At 34.5% G+C, this 16,921-nt stretch overlaps 2 protein-coding genes across 2 annotated transcripts; both read left to right on the plus strand.

The window, feature by feature from the left end:
• The first annotated feature begins 384 nt into the window (after positions 1 to 384).
• Positions 385 to 4,666, plus strand: LOC131625192 (probable leucine-rich repeat receptor-like protein kinase At1g35710). The gene is made up of 2 exons (XM_058896086.1): positions 385 to 4,089; positions 4,188 to 4,666. The coding sequence occupies exons 1-2, from the start codon at positions 447 to 449 to the stop codon at positions 4,496 to 4,498; spliced, it is 3,954 nt and encodes a 1,317-aa protein (XP_058752069.1). The 5' UTR covers positions 385 to 446; the 3' UTR covers positions 4,499 to 4,666.
• Positions 4,667 to 10,534: 5,868 nt separating this feature from the next.
• Positions 10,535 to 14,497, plus strand: LOC131625193 (MDIS1-interacting receptor like kinase 2-like). Its single transcript, XM_058896087.1, has 2 exons — positions 10,535 to 13,685; positions 13,785 to 14,497. Exons 1-2 carry the CDS (start codon positions 11,000 to 11,002, stop codon positions 14,069 to 14,071), a joined length of 2,973 nt encoding a protein of 990 aa, XP_058752070.1. The 5' UTR covers positions 10,535 to 10,999; the 3' UTR covers positions 14,072 to 14,497.
• The last annotated feature ends 2,424 nt before the right edge of the window (positions 14,498 to 16,921 follow it).

Below are 16,921 nucleotides of genomic sequence, written 5' to 3' on the forward strand. Positions count from 1 at the left end.
AAATATTGTATTTGAATTTTTTTTAAAAATATTTAATTAAAATGATATATATATATATATATATATATATATATATATATATATATATATATATATATTGATTAATACAACTAATAATCTAATTAATATACCTTAATGTTAATTTTTTTAAAATAAATATAAAATTATTTCGAAAATAAATCTCTAAAAAATCACAAGATCAAAATATTGAAATATTTAAAAAATACATCTTCAAAAATACCTTAATTTAAAGCATTTTTGAACTTGAGGGATTGTTTTAAAAAATGAGTTCTAGATGAATTACTATAATCGCCCCTGGATGAGAGTGTATAAATATCCTCACAACATTCCTTGAAAAAATACAAAATCTAATAAGCATCTTGTTCTATATTCTTTGAGTGATTGATTATAGCTATACCCTCATTCATTGCTTTCAATTTTCCAAAATGCTTCAAAGAATGAAGCTGTGTCTTGTTTTGTTTCTTTCAGTGTTTGTAATGGCCATGTCAGTGTCACCTCTTACTGCAGCAAACAACCAAAGGAGAGAGGCAAATGCTCTGTTAAAGTGGAAACAAAGCTTTGACAACCAAAGCAAGGCTTTGCTTTCTTCATGGATTGGTAATAGTCCTTGTAGTTGGGAGGGAATCACATGTGATCACGAGTCTAAATCCATCAGCCAAGTAAATCTCACCAATTTTGGACTAAAAGGTACGCTTCAGAGTCTCAATTTCTCTTCACTTCCAAAAATCCGCACCTTAGTCTTAAAAAACAACTCCTTGCATGGAATTGTTCCATACCATATTGGTGTAATGTCCAATCTAAACACTCTTGATTTGTCATATAACAATCTCTCTGGTACTATTCTCAATACTATTGGTAATCTGTCTAAACTCTCCTATCTTGGTCTTAATAACAACAATCTCTTTGGAATTATTCCTTCTGAGATTACCCAATTGATTGGTCTTTCTGTATGGTTTATGGGTTTTAATAGTGAATTAAGTGGACCCCTCCCTCAAGAAATTGGTAAAATGAGGAATCTCACAATTCTTGATAGCCCCTGGTGCAATCTCACAGGAACTATACCCGTCTCAATAGAAAAGATAACTAATTTGTCTCATATGGATGTCGGAGGAAATAAACTCTATGGCAACATTCCTTCTGAAATAGGCAAGTTAGTCAACCTGGAGATACTAAGTTTTTATAATAATAGCCTTTCTGGATCCATTCCTCGTGAAATAGGCAATTTAGTCAACCTTGAGAAACTAATTCTTGATTTTAATAGCCTTTCTGGACCCATTCCTCGTGAAATTTTCAAGTTGGTTAACCTTGAGATACTAACTATTGGTAATAATGGTCTTTCTGGTTCCATTTCTCGAGAAATTGGTAACTTGGTTAAACTTCAGATACTATTTCTTGAACATAACATTCTTTCGGGCTTCATTCCTCGAGAAATTGGATCTTTAAAACAACTCTATGAACTTGATTTATCTAACAATCATCTCTCTGGCCCAATCCCTTCAACAATTGGAAACTTGAGCAGTATGAAATTTCTCTACCTTTATCATAACGATTTTACTGGTATCATTCCAACTGAAGTGGGAAAACTTTCTTCTCTTTTAACAATTCAATTGTTGGATAATAACCTCTCTGGACCAATACCACCATCTATAGGTAATTTGACTAATTTAAACTCTATTCTGCTTAGTCAAAATAACCTTTCCGGATCAATCCCACCATCTCTAGGTAATTTGGTTAATTTGGATTCTATTGACCTTTCACAAAATAACCTTTCCGGACCAATCCCACCATCCATAGGTAATTTGATTAATTTAAACTTTATTCTGCTTAGTCAAAATAACCTTTCCGGAACAATCCCACCATCTATAGGTAATTTGATTAATTTAAACTCTATTCTGCTTAGTCAAAATAACCTTTCCGGAACAATCCCATCATCGATAGGTAATTTGACTAATTTAAACTCTATTATGCTTAATCAAAATAACCTTTCCGGACCAATCCCACCATCAATAGGTAATTTGGTTAATTTGAATTCTATTGAACTTTCTCAAAATAACCTTTCCGGAACAATCCCACCATCAATAGGTAATTTGGTTAATTTGAATTCTATTGAACTTTCTCAAAATAACCTTTCCGGACCAATCCCACCATCTATAGGTAATTTGGTTAATTTGAATTCTATTGACCTTTTTCAAAATATCCTTTCCGGACCAATCCCACCTTCGATAGGTAATTTGGTTAATTTGGATTCTATTGACCTTTCTCAAAATAACCTCTCTGGATCTATTCCTTCCACTATTGGAAATTTAACAAAACTCACTGGTTTATATCTTCCCTCAAATCAATTTAGTGGAAATTTTCCAAATGAAATGAACATGATACCCAATTTGAAAAATTTGCAATTATCTTATAACAATTTTATAGGTCATTTACCTCACAATATTTGTGCTGGTGGTAATTTGGAACAATTCACTGCTATATTTAACCAGTTCACAGGTCCAATTCCTAAGAGTTTATATAATTGCTCAAGCCTTGTGAGAGTAAGACTTGAAAATAATCAACTGACTGGAAATATAACAGAAAGTTTTGGTGTGTATCCACATTTAGACTACATGGAATTGAGTCATAATGGTTTTTATGGCCATTTATCATCAAATTGGGGAAAGTGCAAGAATCTCACAAGTCTTAAAATCTCCAATAACAATTTAACAGGAAGCATACCACCACAATTGGCTGATGCAGTTAACTTAGGTGAACTTAACTTGTCTTCAAACCATCTTACTGGAAATATTCCAAAGGAGTTTGAAAACTTATCTTTGTTGTACAAACTCTCGATAAGTAACAATCATCTTTCGGGAGAAGTTCCTGCACAAATTGCATCATTGCGTGAACTAACTGCCTTGGAGCTCGCAACAAATAATTTCAGTGGATTCATCCCTGAAAGTCTCGCAAGGTTGTCTAAGTTACTGATGTTGAATTTGAGTAAAAACAAGTTTGAAGGAAGCATTCCTGTTGAGTTTGGAAAATTGAATGTTATTGAAAATCTTGATCTTAGTGAGAATTTTTTAAATGGAACCATCCCAGCAATGTTTGGTCAATTAAATTCCTTAGAAACATTGAATCTCTCACACAATAATCTTTCTGGTACTATTCCCTTGAAATATGGTGAGATGTTGAGCTTGACAAATGTGGATATATCATACAACCAGTTGGAGGGTCCGGTTCCAAGCATTTCAGCTTTCCAAAATGCTTCATTTGAAGAACTCAGAAATAACAAAGGCTTGTGCGGTAACGTATTTGGCCTAGAGCCTTGCTCAACACCAGGTGACAAGTTTCATAATCATAAGAATAACACAATTTTTGTGTTAGTCTTACCCATCACTCTAGGCACTCTCTTTTTAGCATTATTTGCTTATGGGCTCGCATATCATATATGTCGAACTTCAAGAGAAAACAAGGCTCCTGAAGAATCACCAACAGAAAATCTATTCACAATATGGAGTTTTGATGGGAAAATGGTGTATGAGAATATTATTGAAGCCACAGAAGAGTTTGACAACAAGCATCTCATTGGAGTTGGAGGGCATGGAAGTGTTTACAGAGCTGAATTGCCCACAGGTCAAGTTGTAGCTGTGAAGAAAATCCATTCATTACAAAATGGAGAAATGTCAAATCTGAAAGCTTTTGAAAGTGAGATCAAAGCTTTAACAGAAATCCGACATCGAAACATTCTGAAGTTATATGGGTATTGTTCACATCCATTGCATTCGTTCTTGGTTTATGAGTTCTTGGAGAATGGTAGCGTCGACAAGATCTTGAAAGAGGATGAGCTTGCAACTACATTTGATTGGAAAAGAAGGGTGAATGCAATTAAGGATGTTGCAAATGCTTTATGCTACATGCATAATGATTGTTCACCTCCAATTGTTCATCGCGATATCTCCAGTAAGAATGTCATTTTGGATTTGGAATATGTAGCTCATGTATCAGACTTCGGAACAGCTAAGTTTCTAAATCCAGATTCATCCAACTGGACCGCTTTTGTTGGAACATTTGGATATGCTGCTCCAGGTAAAATCGTTTTGTAGTTTATTTTTGGAGTTACATATGTAACAATGTTTGTTTTTGAAACCTTTTTAACACAAGATTACTGTCATTGTTTGTTATAGAACTTGCATACACAATGGAAGTGAATGAGAAGTGTGATGTGTACAGTTTTGGAGTATTAACCATGGAAATACTTTTTGGAAAGCATCCAGGAGACACTGTATCGACATTGTTGCAATCAAGTGGTGTAGGTTTGACAATTGATGCTTTGTCATTGCTTGATAAGTTGGATCAACGTCTCCCTCGTCCTAGCAATGCTATTGGGAAAGAGTTGGTATCAATTATAAGGATTGCATGTCATTGCTTAACTGAGAGCCCGCGTCGTCGCCCTACAATGGAAGATGTTTGCAAGGAGATTGTAATGTCAAAGTGATCTTCAAGGGGTTAATACATAATTTCATTAATAAAGCAAATGAGTGGTTTTTATTTTAGGAAATAAGTTTTATATTGAGCATAAAGTATAGCTAAGAGTCAATGTTGGTGTAACTTGTTGTATGAATTATTGTACTCGTTTATGTTTCTTCAAAAATAATACTCCCATTTCTCTGGTTTGTATTCAGAATTCTCTCTTGCAATTGTATTATAAATCGTATTCTTCTACATCACTAAAAGTAATACTATTCTCTCGGTAATCTATTATTAACAACTTCGTCTCAATTGTTTTCGCATGGATCTTCTATATTCATTACTTGTCTCAAATAAGAGAAAGAAATAAAACAAAACAATTCATATATATATATATATATATATATATATATATATATATATATATATATATATATATATATATATATATATATATATATATATATATATATATGGGGACGACTAACAACAATGAACCACGACCATTAAATTTGATTTTAATGGACTGGATTGATGTTAATTTAAAATTAATATTAAGGATTATAGAAAGAGAAATCAATCCAGTTCATTAAAATCAAATTTAATGGTCATGATTCATTGTTCTCATTTCTCATAATAACCAAGTGTTCTCACTTGAGTCGTCCCCTATATATATATATATATACACACACACATACGATATATATGTCCCTTATGATAACTGGTTTCATGAATTATGGTCAACAAACAGTCCGATCTGCTAGGTACATTTGTCAAAGAATATTCTATAAGTAAACTAATTCCTATTGACAATTTGTGGCTTGAAAGAATATTCTAGATCTGTTTCATAATTTTTTACTACTCTTAAGATTTTGTGGGAGGAACTTGAGGCTTACTTACTACATATGTTTGTTCATGTCCTCATCGTTGTGCCTTCAATGCCAAACATCATCATGAAACTACATGTGTTCCATTCAATTTTTGTTTGGTCTGAATGATCATTTTGATCTTGTGTATGCCCAAATTCTATTGATGAATCATTTACCAACAATTAACATAACATGAAAGGTAATACAAATCTACTCATAATGATGAGTCTAGGCATTTATCAATGCAAGTGATGCGTGGAGATTCCAAGGCAAGCGTTGTGGATCTGGCACTCCATTTAGCTCAGAGAATAGATAAAACAATTTTGGTTATAAGAAAAACTAGTGTTTAAATTGTGAAAATAGTGTTCTAATTGTGAAAATAGTGGTCACATTGTTGATAACTGTTATAGGAAGTATGGTTTTCCACCAATTATGACAAAAACTATACATCAAACAATACTTTCCTTGAATCCATGGAGGAGTGGGGAGACAATGGTGAATCCAAGAGTATAAAAGGAAATGATTCTTATGGTTACATCATGGATAAATATGAGCATCTATTTGCTCCAAAATTATCCTTCTAAAAATCCGCATGTTTCTGCTAGTATGGTTAATTGATAATATTAGCAGTCACATTATTTTAGGTAGAGAAATGCCCCTTTGACACTACATTATGCACCCACGCCGTATTTTATACAATGGATACCTACTAATGATTTTTTTAATAATCTTTTATCATATTTTGATGAGAAAAGCTAGGTTTACACATAATTTAACACTCACACAGTATATTATACTCTTCTGTATATAATCTGTAGTTTTTTAAATAATTTTCTTACCTTAAAATCCGTGCCATGCTTTATTTGCTTTGTAGTATATCGAGAGCTTTTAGTAAAAAAGACTACGAACGCCCTTATACAAGAAAATGATGGTTGATCTTCAACCAAATTGTTACCGACAATCACATTGACTGCAACCAATGTCTTCTTGAGACTCCTGACTAACTGAGAACCGTAACAAATTCAGCTGACCCTTATCGTGAAACTACTATGACCGTAGCCACAGACTTCTCAAGAATTCTGACTAACACTTAAAAAAAATGCATAAATTGTGGTGGTTCAGTTATGGTGTTTAGTTAAAACCGCCACAATTTACTGTTCATTATGACAGTTTTGTTAACCGACCTAATGTGCGTAATAAAATGGCAGTTTCAACACCCATTATTTACTTAATTGTTTTTACTATCCACATCATGTTAAACGGCGCATTTTTTCTCCCTTCCCTTTTTTTATACAGTAAAAAGAATGGTGTGTTTTTTCGAAAAAAAAATTTAAATAACCATGTTTAATAAATAAAATACAGAAAAAACCAACTTTTCGGGGTATTTACCAAACTGTCTAGGTTTGGGATACCGGTTAGGAGGATGCGCCATTTGAAATGGCGTATAAGTGTTGGATTTAGGTGTATACGCCAAACCATTTGGCTAACCCTAAAATGGAGGGTGTTTGCGCCAAATGGAATGGCGCATAAGTTTAGGGTTTTGCCCTAGCTGCCAAACCATTTGGCGCATAAGGCCAAGACTATTTTTTTTTCATTTTTTTTTATTTATTTTAGTTAAGATTTGTTAATAGTTTTATTTTTAAAAATTCATTTTTATTTTATTTGCTAAGATATATGTATAGATAAATTTTCAAAAAAAAATTTTAGCCTAAAAAATGTAGTGCACAAAACGGAAGCTGACATTTTGTAAACCAAAAATGTAACATCGATTTCAATATAATAAAGAAACGAAACATTTATTACAAATAATTACAGAAACGATACATTTGATTAAAGAAAATACAACAATATGATCAATGGCGTCCATCGCCAAGATAGCCATCCGTTCCGCAATTTCGTCTTATTATGACACGTTTGCCGCGATCGTTGATCCCGCCGCGAATATTGGCACCACCCTTTTCCCTAGCTCTGCCCCTACCTCTGTCCCTTTGTGCTTCTTGTTGTGTTTGTGTTACTGGGCCCGGAATTGGGATGTCTCGTGGATCGCTGTCTATGAATTCGTCGACGCCCCCATAGTTATCCGGAAAACCGTTGTTGTAAAGTCGGTTACCCATCCCCTCAAACGTGTTAAGTCGTGGTGGTGGAGTGGGTTGGGAAAAGACTTCGGGTTCATAGCATCCAGCAGCACTAGAACTACCCTGGTTAAAGCCGGATTGGTATGAAGGTGTTGCGAAGCCGGAGGGGGTGCCACGGTAAGAGGATTCACCATGAGGACCATCGTCGGGACTAAGATGAAGGCTAGATGAACCGGGAGTTAGGTTTTGGCCGAATCCCCTTGTGGACCCTGCAAATGCTGCAAATCCGAATGGTTGTGAATGGGTCTGATATTGGTCCGAGGAATGATGGTGGTCTGATATTGGTCCAAGGACAGACATCTAAGAAAGGCCTTGGTCAATGCTGGTTATGCATTGACCCAACCCACATTCCAGCATTATCGGAGTGAGATTTTCATGACAAATTCAGAGGCAGGTAGTTGGGTGGATAACCTTTCTATGGAGAAATGGACAAGGGCTTACGACAAGGGCGTGCAATGGGGACATATGACGACAAATCTCGTTGAATCCATGAATGGCGTTTTCAAAGGCATTCGTAACCTTCCAATCACAGCACTAGTGGAGGCTACATACTTTAGGATGGCTGCGCTCTTCTCAACGAGAGGCAGGAAATGGGGTGATGTTAGGCAATCTGGTCAACTATTAAGCGATAGTTGCATGAAATTTATGCAACAGCAATCGGCAAAAGCGAACACTCATCAAGTGACTTCTTTCGACCGATTCAATCGCACGTTCAGTGTGCGCGAGACAATTGACCACAATGAGGGATTGCCAAGACAACAATATAGGGTTCTTCTGGACGAAGATTGGTGCGACTGTGGAAGGATTCAAGCGTTTCGTATGCCTTGCTCGCACGTCATAGCTGCATGTGCGTATGCGCACCACGACGCTAAATCACTACTGTCTCTGATTTATAAGACTCAGACCTTGCTCAGAGTTTACAGTGTTGCATTTCCTGTGGTTGCCAAGGAGGATTACTGGTCTGAGTATGATGGAGAGGTAGTTTGGCACAACGACGCAATGCGGCGAAAGAAAAAAGGGCGTCCCAATAGTACACGGATTAGAACCGAAATGGACGTCCACGACAAAATGGAACAAAAATGCAGCATTTGCCGTCAGGTGGGGCACAATAAAAAAAGATGCCCTAGTCGTGGCTCAACCTCGACGCAAGTTTAATCTGCTCTGTATTTTTTTTAGGACAATGTAACAGTTACGCTTACCACCTCTTGTAACCTTTCCTCCGTCTTTAATCAATAAATTGTGTTTTAGTTAAAAATCGAAATCGACAACGCAAACATTACATTATTTAGGGTTAATAAGAATTTTACGAACTCGATTTATTAGACGTTTTTACGAAAATAATAGACCGGAATCGAAAACGGTACGCGAAAATACCCGAAACGGGTTAATTTTGAAAAAAAAAATGGCCCACACATAGGAGCCAATTGGTTTGGCGCCTATGTGGTAATGCATGGCCATATGCGCCATTTCAAATGGCTTACACATCTTTGCCCTAATTTTTCTTCTTTTGCGCCAAATGATTTGGCTTGTGTGACATGCATGCGCCATTTCATTTGGCGCATTCTCTTCCAGTATGTCCCAAACCTAGACAGTTTGGTAAATACCCCGAAAAGTTGGTTTTTTTTAAATTTTTTATTAAACCTGGTTATTTTAATTTTTTTTCTGTTTTTTCCTCTTTACCTTTTTTTTTAATATTCACATTTTTTATATAATTATTAAGTAATACATTTTTTATTCTATATGAATTAAATAGAAAAAAAAATATGTTTGAAAGGCTTTTTAAAAATTCTATTTTAGTTTTTGAAAATTTAAAAACTAAAAACTTGTTTGAATATAATATTTTACAAATGTGTTTTTAAAAATTCTTCACAGTTTTTCAGTTTTTAAAAACAAAAAACTGAAATGGCTAAATTGTGTTTTAATTTTTACTTTTCAATTTTTAAAAACTAAAAACAAAAACTATTTCAAACATAACCTTAATTTGTTTCCTATCTTCGTATCCAGAAACTCAAGAACCTCTTTTCTTTTCTTTTTTCACTGTTCATCTTCCTTCACACCATTTCGATTTCAATTTCAGTTTTCTTGTTTTCCTTTCAAAATTATTCAAGCTCAAACTCTAACAATGATTTCGAATCGTACCTATTCGACATCAATATCACTATCGATCCCTAACAATCAACCCTGGCGCTTGAACCCTCATTTTTTCGTTTCGTTTTGTCGCAAATCCCCGATCAAAGTTCCGCAACAGGTCGTTCTATTGCTCTATTGCTCTAACATCCATAAGGAATCAATTAGCTTTTCATTTTAATTTTAGAAAGTTCAAATTAATAATAAGAATAATCTCCTTTTTAATGAAATTTATAGCGCAAGAAGACAGGGTAGTTTACTTGATGCAATACAAATTCTCATTGATCTGAACCTTTTAAATAAGAAAGCATATATATCCTCTAATGGAAAATGGTTCATGGATGGTAGTAACCTAGTATCCATTTACCTTTTAAATTTTTCATTTTGATTTTGTAATTCTTTTACTAAATTGGATAATGTATTTAGTTGAATATAAGGCTCTGTTTGGTAAAACTAGCTGATAGCTGATAGCTGATAGCTGGTAGCTTGTAGCTTGTAGCTTGTAGCTTGTAGCTGATAGCTGGTAGCTGGTAGCTGGTAGCTGATAGCTGATAGTTGATAAGCTAATGTGAGTGTTTGGTAAATTAGCTGTTTCATTAGCTGATAGATACAAAATGACATTAATGGCATTTTAATTAATGAGGGTAATAATATATTTTAGTTAAAATAATAAGGGTATTAATGGAAGAAAAACTCATAAGCTAAAAGCTACAAGCTCAAAAGCTACTTCAATTAGCTTTTGAAAAAAAAGCTAAAAGCTAGTAAAAAAGCTACAAGCTAAAAGCTAAAATAGAGTTACCAAATAGAGTTTTTTTATTAATATGAGCTGAAAAGCTAAAAGCTAAAAGCTCTTTTTTTGGTCTTACCAAACAGACTCTAAATCTCTGGTTATTCAACGCACTGTTTTTCATGTCGTTGATTGAAATTGAAACAAGCTAATCGACGAGTGTTTTAAAATATATAGAATAGGTGAGACAGTAACTAACAACAAGATATTATTAATACCTTAAGAAATGGAATGCTTGTTAATGATGTTGATGTAAGTATTAGTTTTTGATTGTGTGTTGCAACTGTCGCTTGCGAGTGTTTACAATGTGAAAACTAGTTGCTCGAACGATCTCACTGCGCTTGAATTATCGGGAATCAATAAAGTTGGTCTTGTATCGGTGGTTTTTGCATACTTGCTGATATCAATGTGATGCGGTTGAAGCTGAAGTTTGGACTCATAATGACTGTATTACTTCTTTTGTCTGTTAAAGATTGCGATTCTGGAACCACTATCGATGATTCCTAAAAGATTAAAAAGATTGAAGTTCGTTTAAGAAATGTTTTGAAGGGAGACAATGACATTAAAATTGCAAAAACTTTTGTGTTCAAAATTTCAAAACTCTTGAGAGGATGAAGCTTTTTCCAATGCCATATCTTCTTTTGTGCCTTTGTATGTTTGTAAATACCACATCACCTGTTCCACACCATATTCAAGGCAGCGAGGCAGATGCTCTATTGAAGTGGAAAGCAACCCTTGACAACAATAGCCAGCCTTTGCTTTCATCATGGATTGGTGACAATCCTTGTGGTTGTGAGGGAATCACATGTGATCATCAGTCCAAGTCCATCTATAAGGTAAATCTCACCGGTATTGGACTAAAAGGTACGCTTCAGAGTCTCAATTTCTCATCACTTCCAAAACTCCATACTTTACTTCTAAAAAACAACTTGTTCTATGGTGTTGTTCCACATCATATTGAAGCATTGTCCAATCTAGACACTCTTGATTTTTCACAAAACAATTTCTATGGTACTATTCCCATTAGCATTTGTAATCTGTCCCAACTCTCATATCTTGATCTTAGTGAGAATCATCATCTCACTGGGATTATTCCATCTGAGATAGGTAGACTGAGAAATCTAGAAAACCTTCATTTTCATAGCTGCAATCTCACAGGGACTATACCAATATCAATAGGAATGTTGACCAATATATCAACTCTCTTGTTATATGGTAACACACTTTCAGGCCACATTCCTCGTGAAATTGGAAAGTTATTCAATGTCAAGAAGCTATATTTTGGATGGAATAGTCTTTATGGCTTCATTCCTCAAGAAATTGGTTTTCTAAAAAAAGTCAGTGAACTAGATTTGTCTATGAACAATCTCTTTGGCGCAATCCCTTCTACTATTGGAAACTTGAGCAATTTACATCATCTTTACCTTCATCACAACCATCTCACCGGTAGCATTCCCACAGAAATTGGAAATCTATACTCCCTTTCCTCATTTCGGCTGTTAAATAACAACCTCTCCGGATCAATCCCTTCGTCCATTGGTAACTTGGTCAATTTGGACAATATTCTCCTTCTGTCAAATAATCTTTCTGGACCAATTCCTCCGACTATCGGAAATTTGACAAAACTTACGAGCTTAAAGCTTTTCTCTAATGCTCTGAGTGGCAATATTCCAACAGAAATGAATAGGCTTACCAATTTCGAAACATTACAACTAGATTATAATAACTTCATAGGTCAATTACATCACAACATTTGTGTTGGTGGAAAGTTAAAAAGGTTCACTGGAAATATAACAGATAGTTTTGGTGTGTATCCACAGTTAGATTACTTGGAATTAAGTGATAATCAATTTTATGGCCATCTATCACCAAATTGGGGAAACTGCAAGAATCTCACATCCCTTAAAATTGACAATAATAATTTAACAGGAACAATTCCGTCAGAATTGGGTAGAGCAACAAATTTACATGAACTTAACTTGTCTTCCAACCATCTTACAGGAAGAATTCCAAAGGAGTTAGATAACTTAGTTTCATTGATCGAACTCTCAATAAGTAACAATCATCTTTTGGGAGAAGTACCTGTACAAATGGCATCATTGCAGCAGCTGAATAACTTGGATCTTTCATCAAACAATTTAAGTGGTTCCATCCCAAAACAACTTGGAAGTTTGTCAATGTTATTGCATTTGAAATTGGGCAAAAATAAGTTTGAGGGAAACATTCCCAGTGAGATTGGAAAACTAAAAGATACTGAAGATCTCGATCTTAGTAGAAATGTTTTGAATGAAACCATACCGGAAATGCTTGGACAGTTATATCGTTTAGAAACATTGAATCTCTCACATAATAAACTTTCTGGTCTCATTCCCTTTAGTTATGGTGATATGTTAGCCTTGACAAATGTTGATATATCATACAATCAATTGGAGGGTCCGATTCCAAGCATTCAGGCCTTCCAAAATGCTTCAATTGAAGCTTTAAGAAATAACAAAGGCTTGTGCGGAAATGTCTCTGGCCTAATGTCTTGCTCAACATCAACTGAAAAATTTCATAGTCGTAAGACCAAGAAAATTTTGATGTTAGTTTTATCCCTCACTCTATGCACTCTGTTGTCAGCATTATTTGTTTATGGGATCAAAATATACTATCGTTATCGAGCTTCAAGCACAAGAGAATGCAACCCTAGAGGAGAGTCTCATGATCAAAATATATTTGCAATATGGAGTTTTGATGGGAAAATGGTGTATGAGAATATTATCGAAGCCACAGAAGAGTTTGACAACAAGTATCTCATTGGAGATGGAGGACAGGGAAGTGTTTACAGAGCAGAATTGCCTACTGGGCAAGTTGTAGCTGTAAAGAAACTTCATTCATTACAAAATGGAGAAATGTCAAATCTGAAGGCTTTTTCAAGTGAGATAAAAGCTTTAACAGAAAGTCGACATCGAAACATTGTGAAGTTATATGGGTATTGTTCACATCCATTGCATTCTTTTTTAGTTTATGAGTTCTTGGAGAAGGGTAGTGTGGACAAGATCTTGAAAGACAATGAGCAAGCAACTACATTTGATTGGAATAAGAGGGTTGATGTTATTAAAGATGTTGCAAATGCTTTATGCTATATGCATCATGATTGTTCCCCTCCAATTGTTCATCGCGATATCTCCAGCAAGAATGTTATTTTGGATTTGGAATACGTAGCTCATGTATCAGACTTCGGAACAGCTAAGTTTCTAAATCCTGATTCATCCAACTGGACTTCTTTTGCTGGAACATTTGGATATGCTGCTCCAGGTAAAATTGTTTTGTACGTAACAACTTTATAATTGTCGATATGTCATTATTGTTTTCGAAACCTTTTTAACACAAAATTAGTCTCATTGTTTGTTATAGAACTTGCCTACACAATGGAAGTAAATGAGAAGTGTGACGTGTATAGTTTTGGTGTATCAACAATGTTGCAATCAAGTGGTTTAGGTGTTGAAATTGATGATTTGTGGTTGATTGATAAGTTGGATCAACGCCTCCCTCGTCCTATTAAGGATATTGAGAAAGAAGTGATATCAATGATGAAGATTGCATGTCATTGCATAACTGAGAGCCCATGCAGTCGCCCTACAATGGAACATGTTTGCAAGGAGATTGTAAATTGTAATGTCAAAACCAACTTTAAGGGTTGATTTTGTTCAAAAAAAACACTACTGAAAAAAATAAGTGTTACAGGATAACTATTTATATTAGGAATGTATAGCTAAAATTTAATGTTCACGTTGCTTTTCAGAAAGAAAGAAAAAAACAAAAAAAAAGATTAGAGATGGAGAATGTATTGCTCTGTTGTTGGTGTAGCTTTGTTGTATGAGTTATCTACAACGCTAGCTTGTAACATGTAATAATGTAGCAACGTTCTCTGCCAACACTAGCTTGTAACGTGGAATCATTTAGCATTGGTTTTAAACGACACTACCTGACTTATGGGTTTAAGGTAGCCACGGCTTTAGCTGACGCTATATTTATTTACTTTTAATTTTTTTTAGGACTTACTCGAACTTGTTTAAATTGAAACCTATTTTTAGTACGTACATGAACTTGTTTAAATTGAAACATATTTCATATCTAACAAGAAAACTATGTTGCCTTGTGTAATCACAAGTTAGTTAATTAAGTAACAACTTTGTTAACAAATTCTTTACCATGACAAAATAACAAATTCACATATCCTTCAAAATGTAAGATAACAAATTCACATATCCTTACATATACAAGATAACAAATTTACACATCCTTCAAAATATAAGATAACAAATTCAGATATGATGTCTATCTCTCTTAATTATGAAAAACATCAGTATACGCCCAACATTTAACTGGTGATATCCCAAGCCATATCCAAACGATTTAATATTTACTCCTCCAGAATATAAAATTCAAACACATTGTTTCTTTTTCAAGCACAATTAAAATTGTTTCTTGCATATGTCGAACCGATTCCTGACTCCAATTCCACCTTTTGCTTTCATCTACCCAAACATATCTAATGATCACTAGATTGTCATCATTTGACTAATACAATTTGTATGCACTAGTCTAATGATAACCTATGAGCACCATAGCCTGACTTCGATCATCTAGCTTTTTCCTCAACTGTTCAGGTACATGCCTGAAACACATTGATCCAAATACTCTAAGTTGACTAACATTTGACTTCATTCCTTTCCAAGCCTCATAAGGTGTCTTATCGACTATCTTCTTGGTTTGGACATATATTTAGTATGTACATTGTTGTCGAAATTGCTTCTCCATAAAATCTCTTTGGCACTTCCTTAGCTTTCAACATACTCCTATCCATGTGCAGTATACTTCGATTATTCCTCTCAGGTATCCCATTATGTTGTGGTGTATAGGGTGCAATAACCTCATACTTTATACATTCCTTATTGCAAAATCTAACAAATTCTCTAGAGGTGTATTCACCTCCGTCATTAGTTCTTAATTTCTTTAATTTTCATTCACTCTGCTTCTCGACATGCAATTTAAACTTCTTGAACTATGTGAATACCTCAATCTTTTTTTCAATTATATAAATCCATATATATTTGGGGAATTCATCTATGAAAGTTAGGAAATAGCAGTTACCTCCATTTGACCTTACTTCAAAAAGGCCACACACATCAGAGTTTTATTCTGATGTTCAATTGGGGTTTTCGACTTGTAATTTGCAGAAGGAAGTTGAGGAAGATGGTAATTTGCAGAAGGAAGTTGAGGAAGATTGTAATGGATTGGGGCCAAGGAAAGACTCATTGCCAAGGAAGCTGCTCAAAGAATGACCTAGAAGTTTTATATGCTTTTGGTTGTTTTAGAACTTTGAGGTTGTTATTCTTCTATATTTTTGACTGAGGTTTTCTTTTCATTCTGGCACATGAGGTTTTCTTACTACCTGGATCCTAAGAAATGCTAGTATTAGTAATTTTTCTGTAATTTAGTGAAAGGTTAAAAGGTCATTTTTTATTAGTAGTATTAGTAGTTTTTCTTACTACCTGGATCCTAAGAAATGCTAGTATTCGTATATTTTAGCATTATATATATATATATATATATATATATATATATATATATATATATATATATATATATATATATATATATATATATATATATATATATATTTATATATATATATAATGACATATTTATGTAATGATACAGATATAAACCGTGGCAAGATAAATGGTTTAGGAAGCATAACATATAACAACGGTTTTAAATAGGTGGTGATAACCAAACCGTGGCTATATCTTGAACCAATACTGTGTCGTAAACGTTAAATTGAAACAGTGGCTTTACCATATAACCACAGTTTTGCAGTCATGGCAAATACAAACCGCGACCTTAATCAAGCTACCTAAAATGTGGCCTAAAAAAGCCACGGTTGTCAAAAAGGCGTGGTCTATACCAAAAAACCGTGAACTTTACTTTAGGCCACGGCCGCATACTCCACAATTGGATTTCCGTGGCCAAACTGTGGCCTCAGCGTTACGCCACGGTTATTTTGCATATAGCCTCAGTTTTCTGGGCGTGGCAGGAGACCTTTTTTTTTTGTAGTGTAAATCCAGCTTTGTCTTTGACCTCATGGGCAAGTCATGCTTGAATTCCTTCCTAGCCTGCTTTTCTTTACAACATTCCTCACACACCTGACTTGGTTCATTCAGTTGAGGTAGGTCATACACCGTCTTCTTCAAGTTGAGCACACCTAAACTTATGAAGTGTAGATGTCACACATGTGATGCCACAAACAGTTATTATCTTCTTTTGAAGTCGAAGCAAGACATTTATGATCAACCGTGTTGATTTCTACTTTGAAGATCTTTTTGTCTTCCAATGGTGCTTTCATAATCATCCTTCCATCACCATCATAATCTTTCATTTGTTTCTTTTTAAGCTTCATGTTGTACCCTTGTGCAAGTAATTGATCTATCCTAATTAAGCTACTTGTTATCAAAGGTACATACAACACATCAGTGATATTGGTTTTT

This window comes from Vicia villosa, unplaced genomic scaffold (genome assembly GCF_029867415.1).
Source record: "Vicia villosa cultivar HV-30 ecotype Madison, WI unplaced genomic scaffold, Vvil1.0 ctg.000192F_1_1_3_1, whole genome shotgun sequence".
Classification (NCBI taxonomy): domain Eukaryota; kingdom Viridiplantae; phylum Streptophyta; class Magnoliopsida; order Fabales; family Fabaceae; genus Vicia; species Vicia villosa.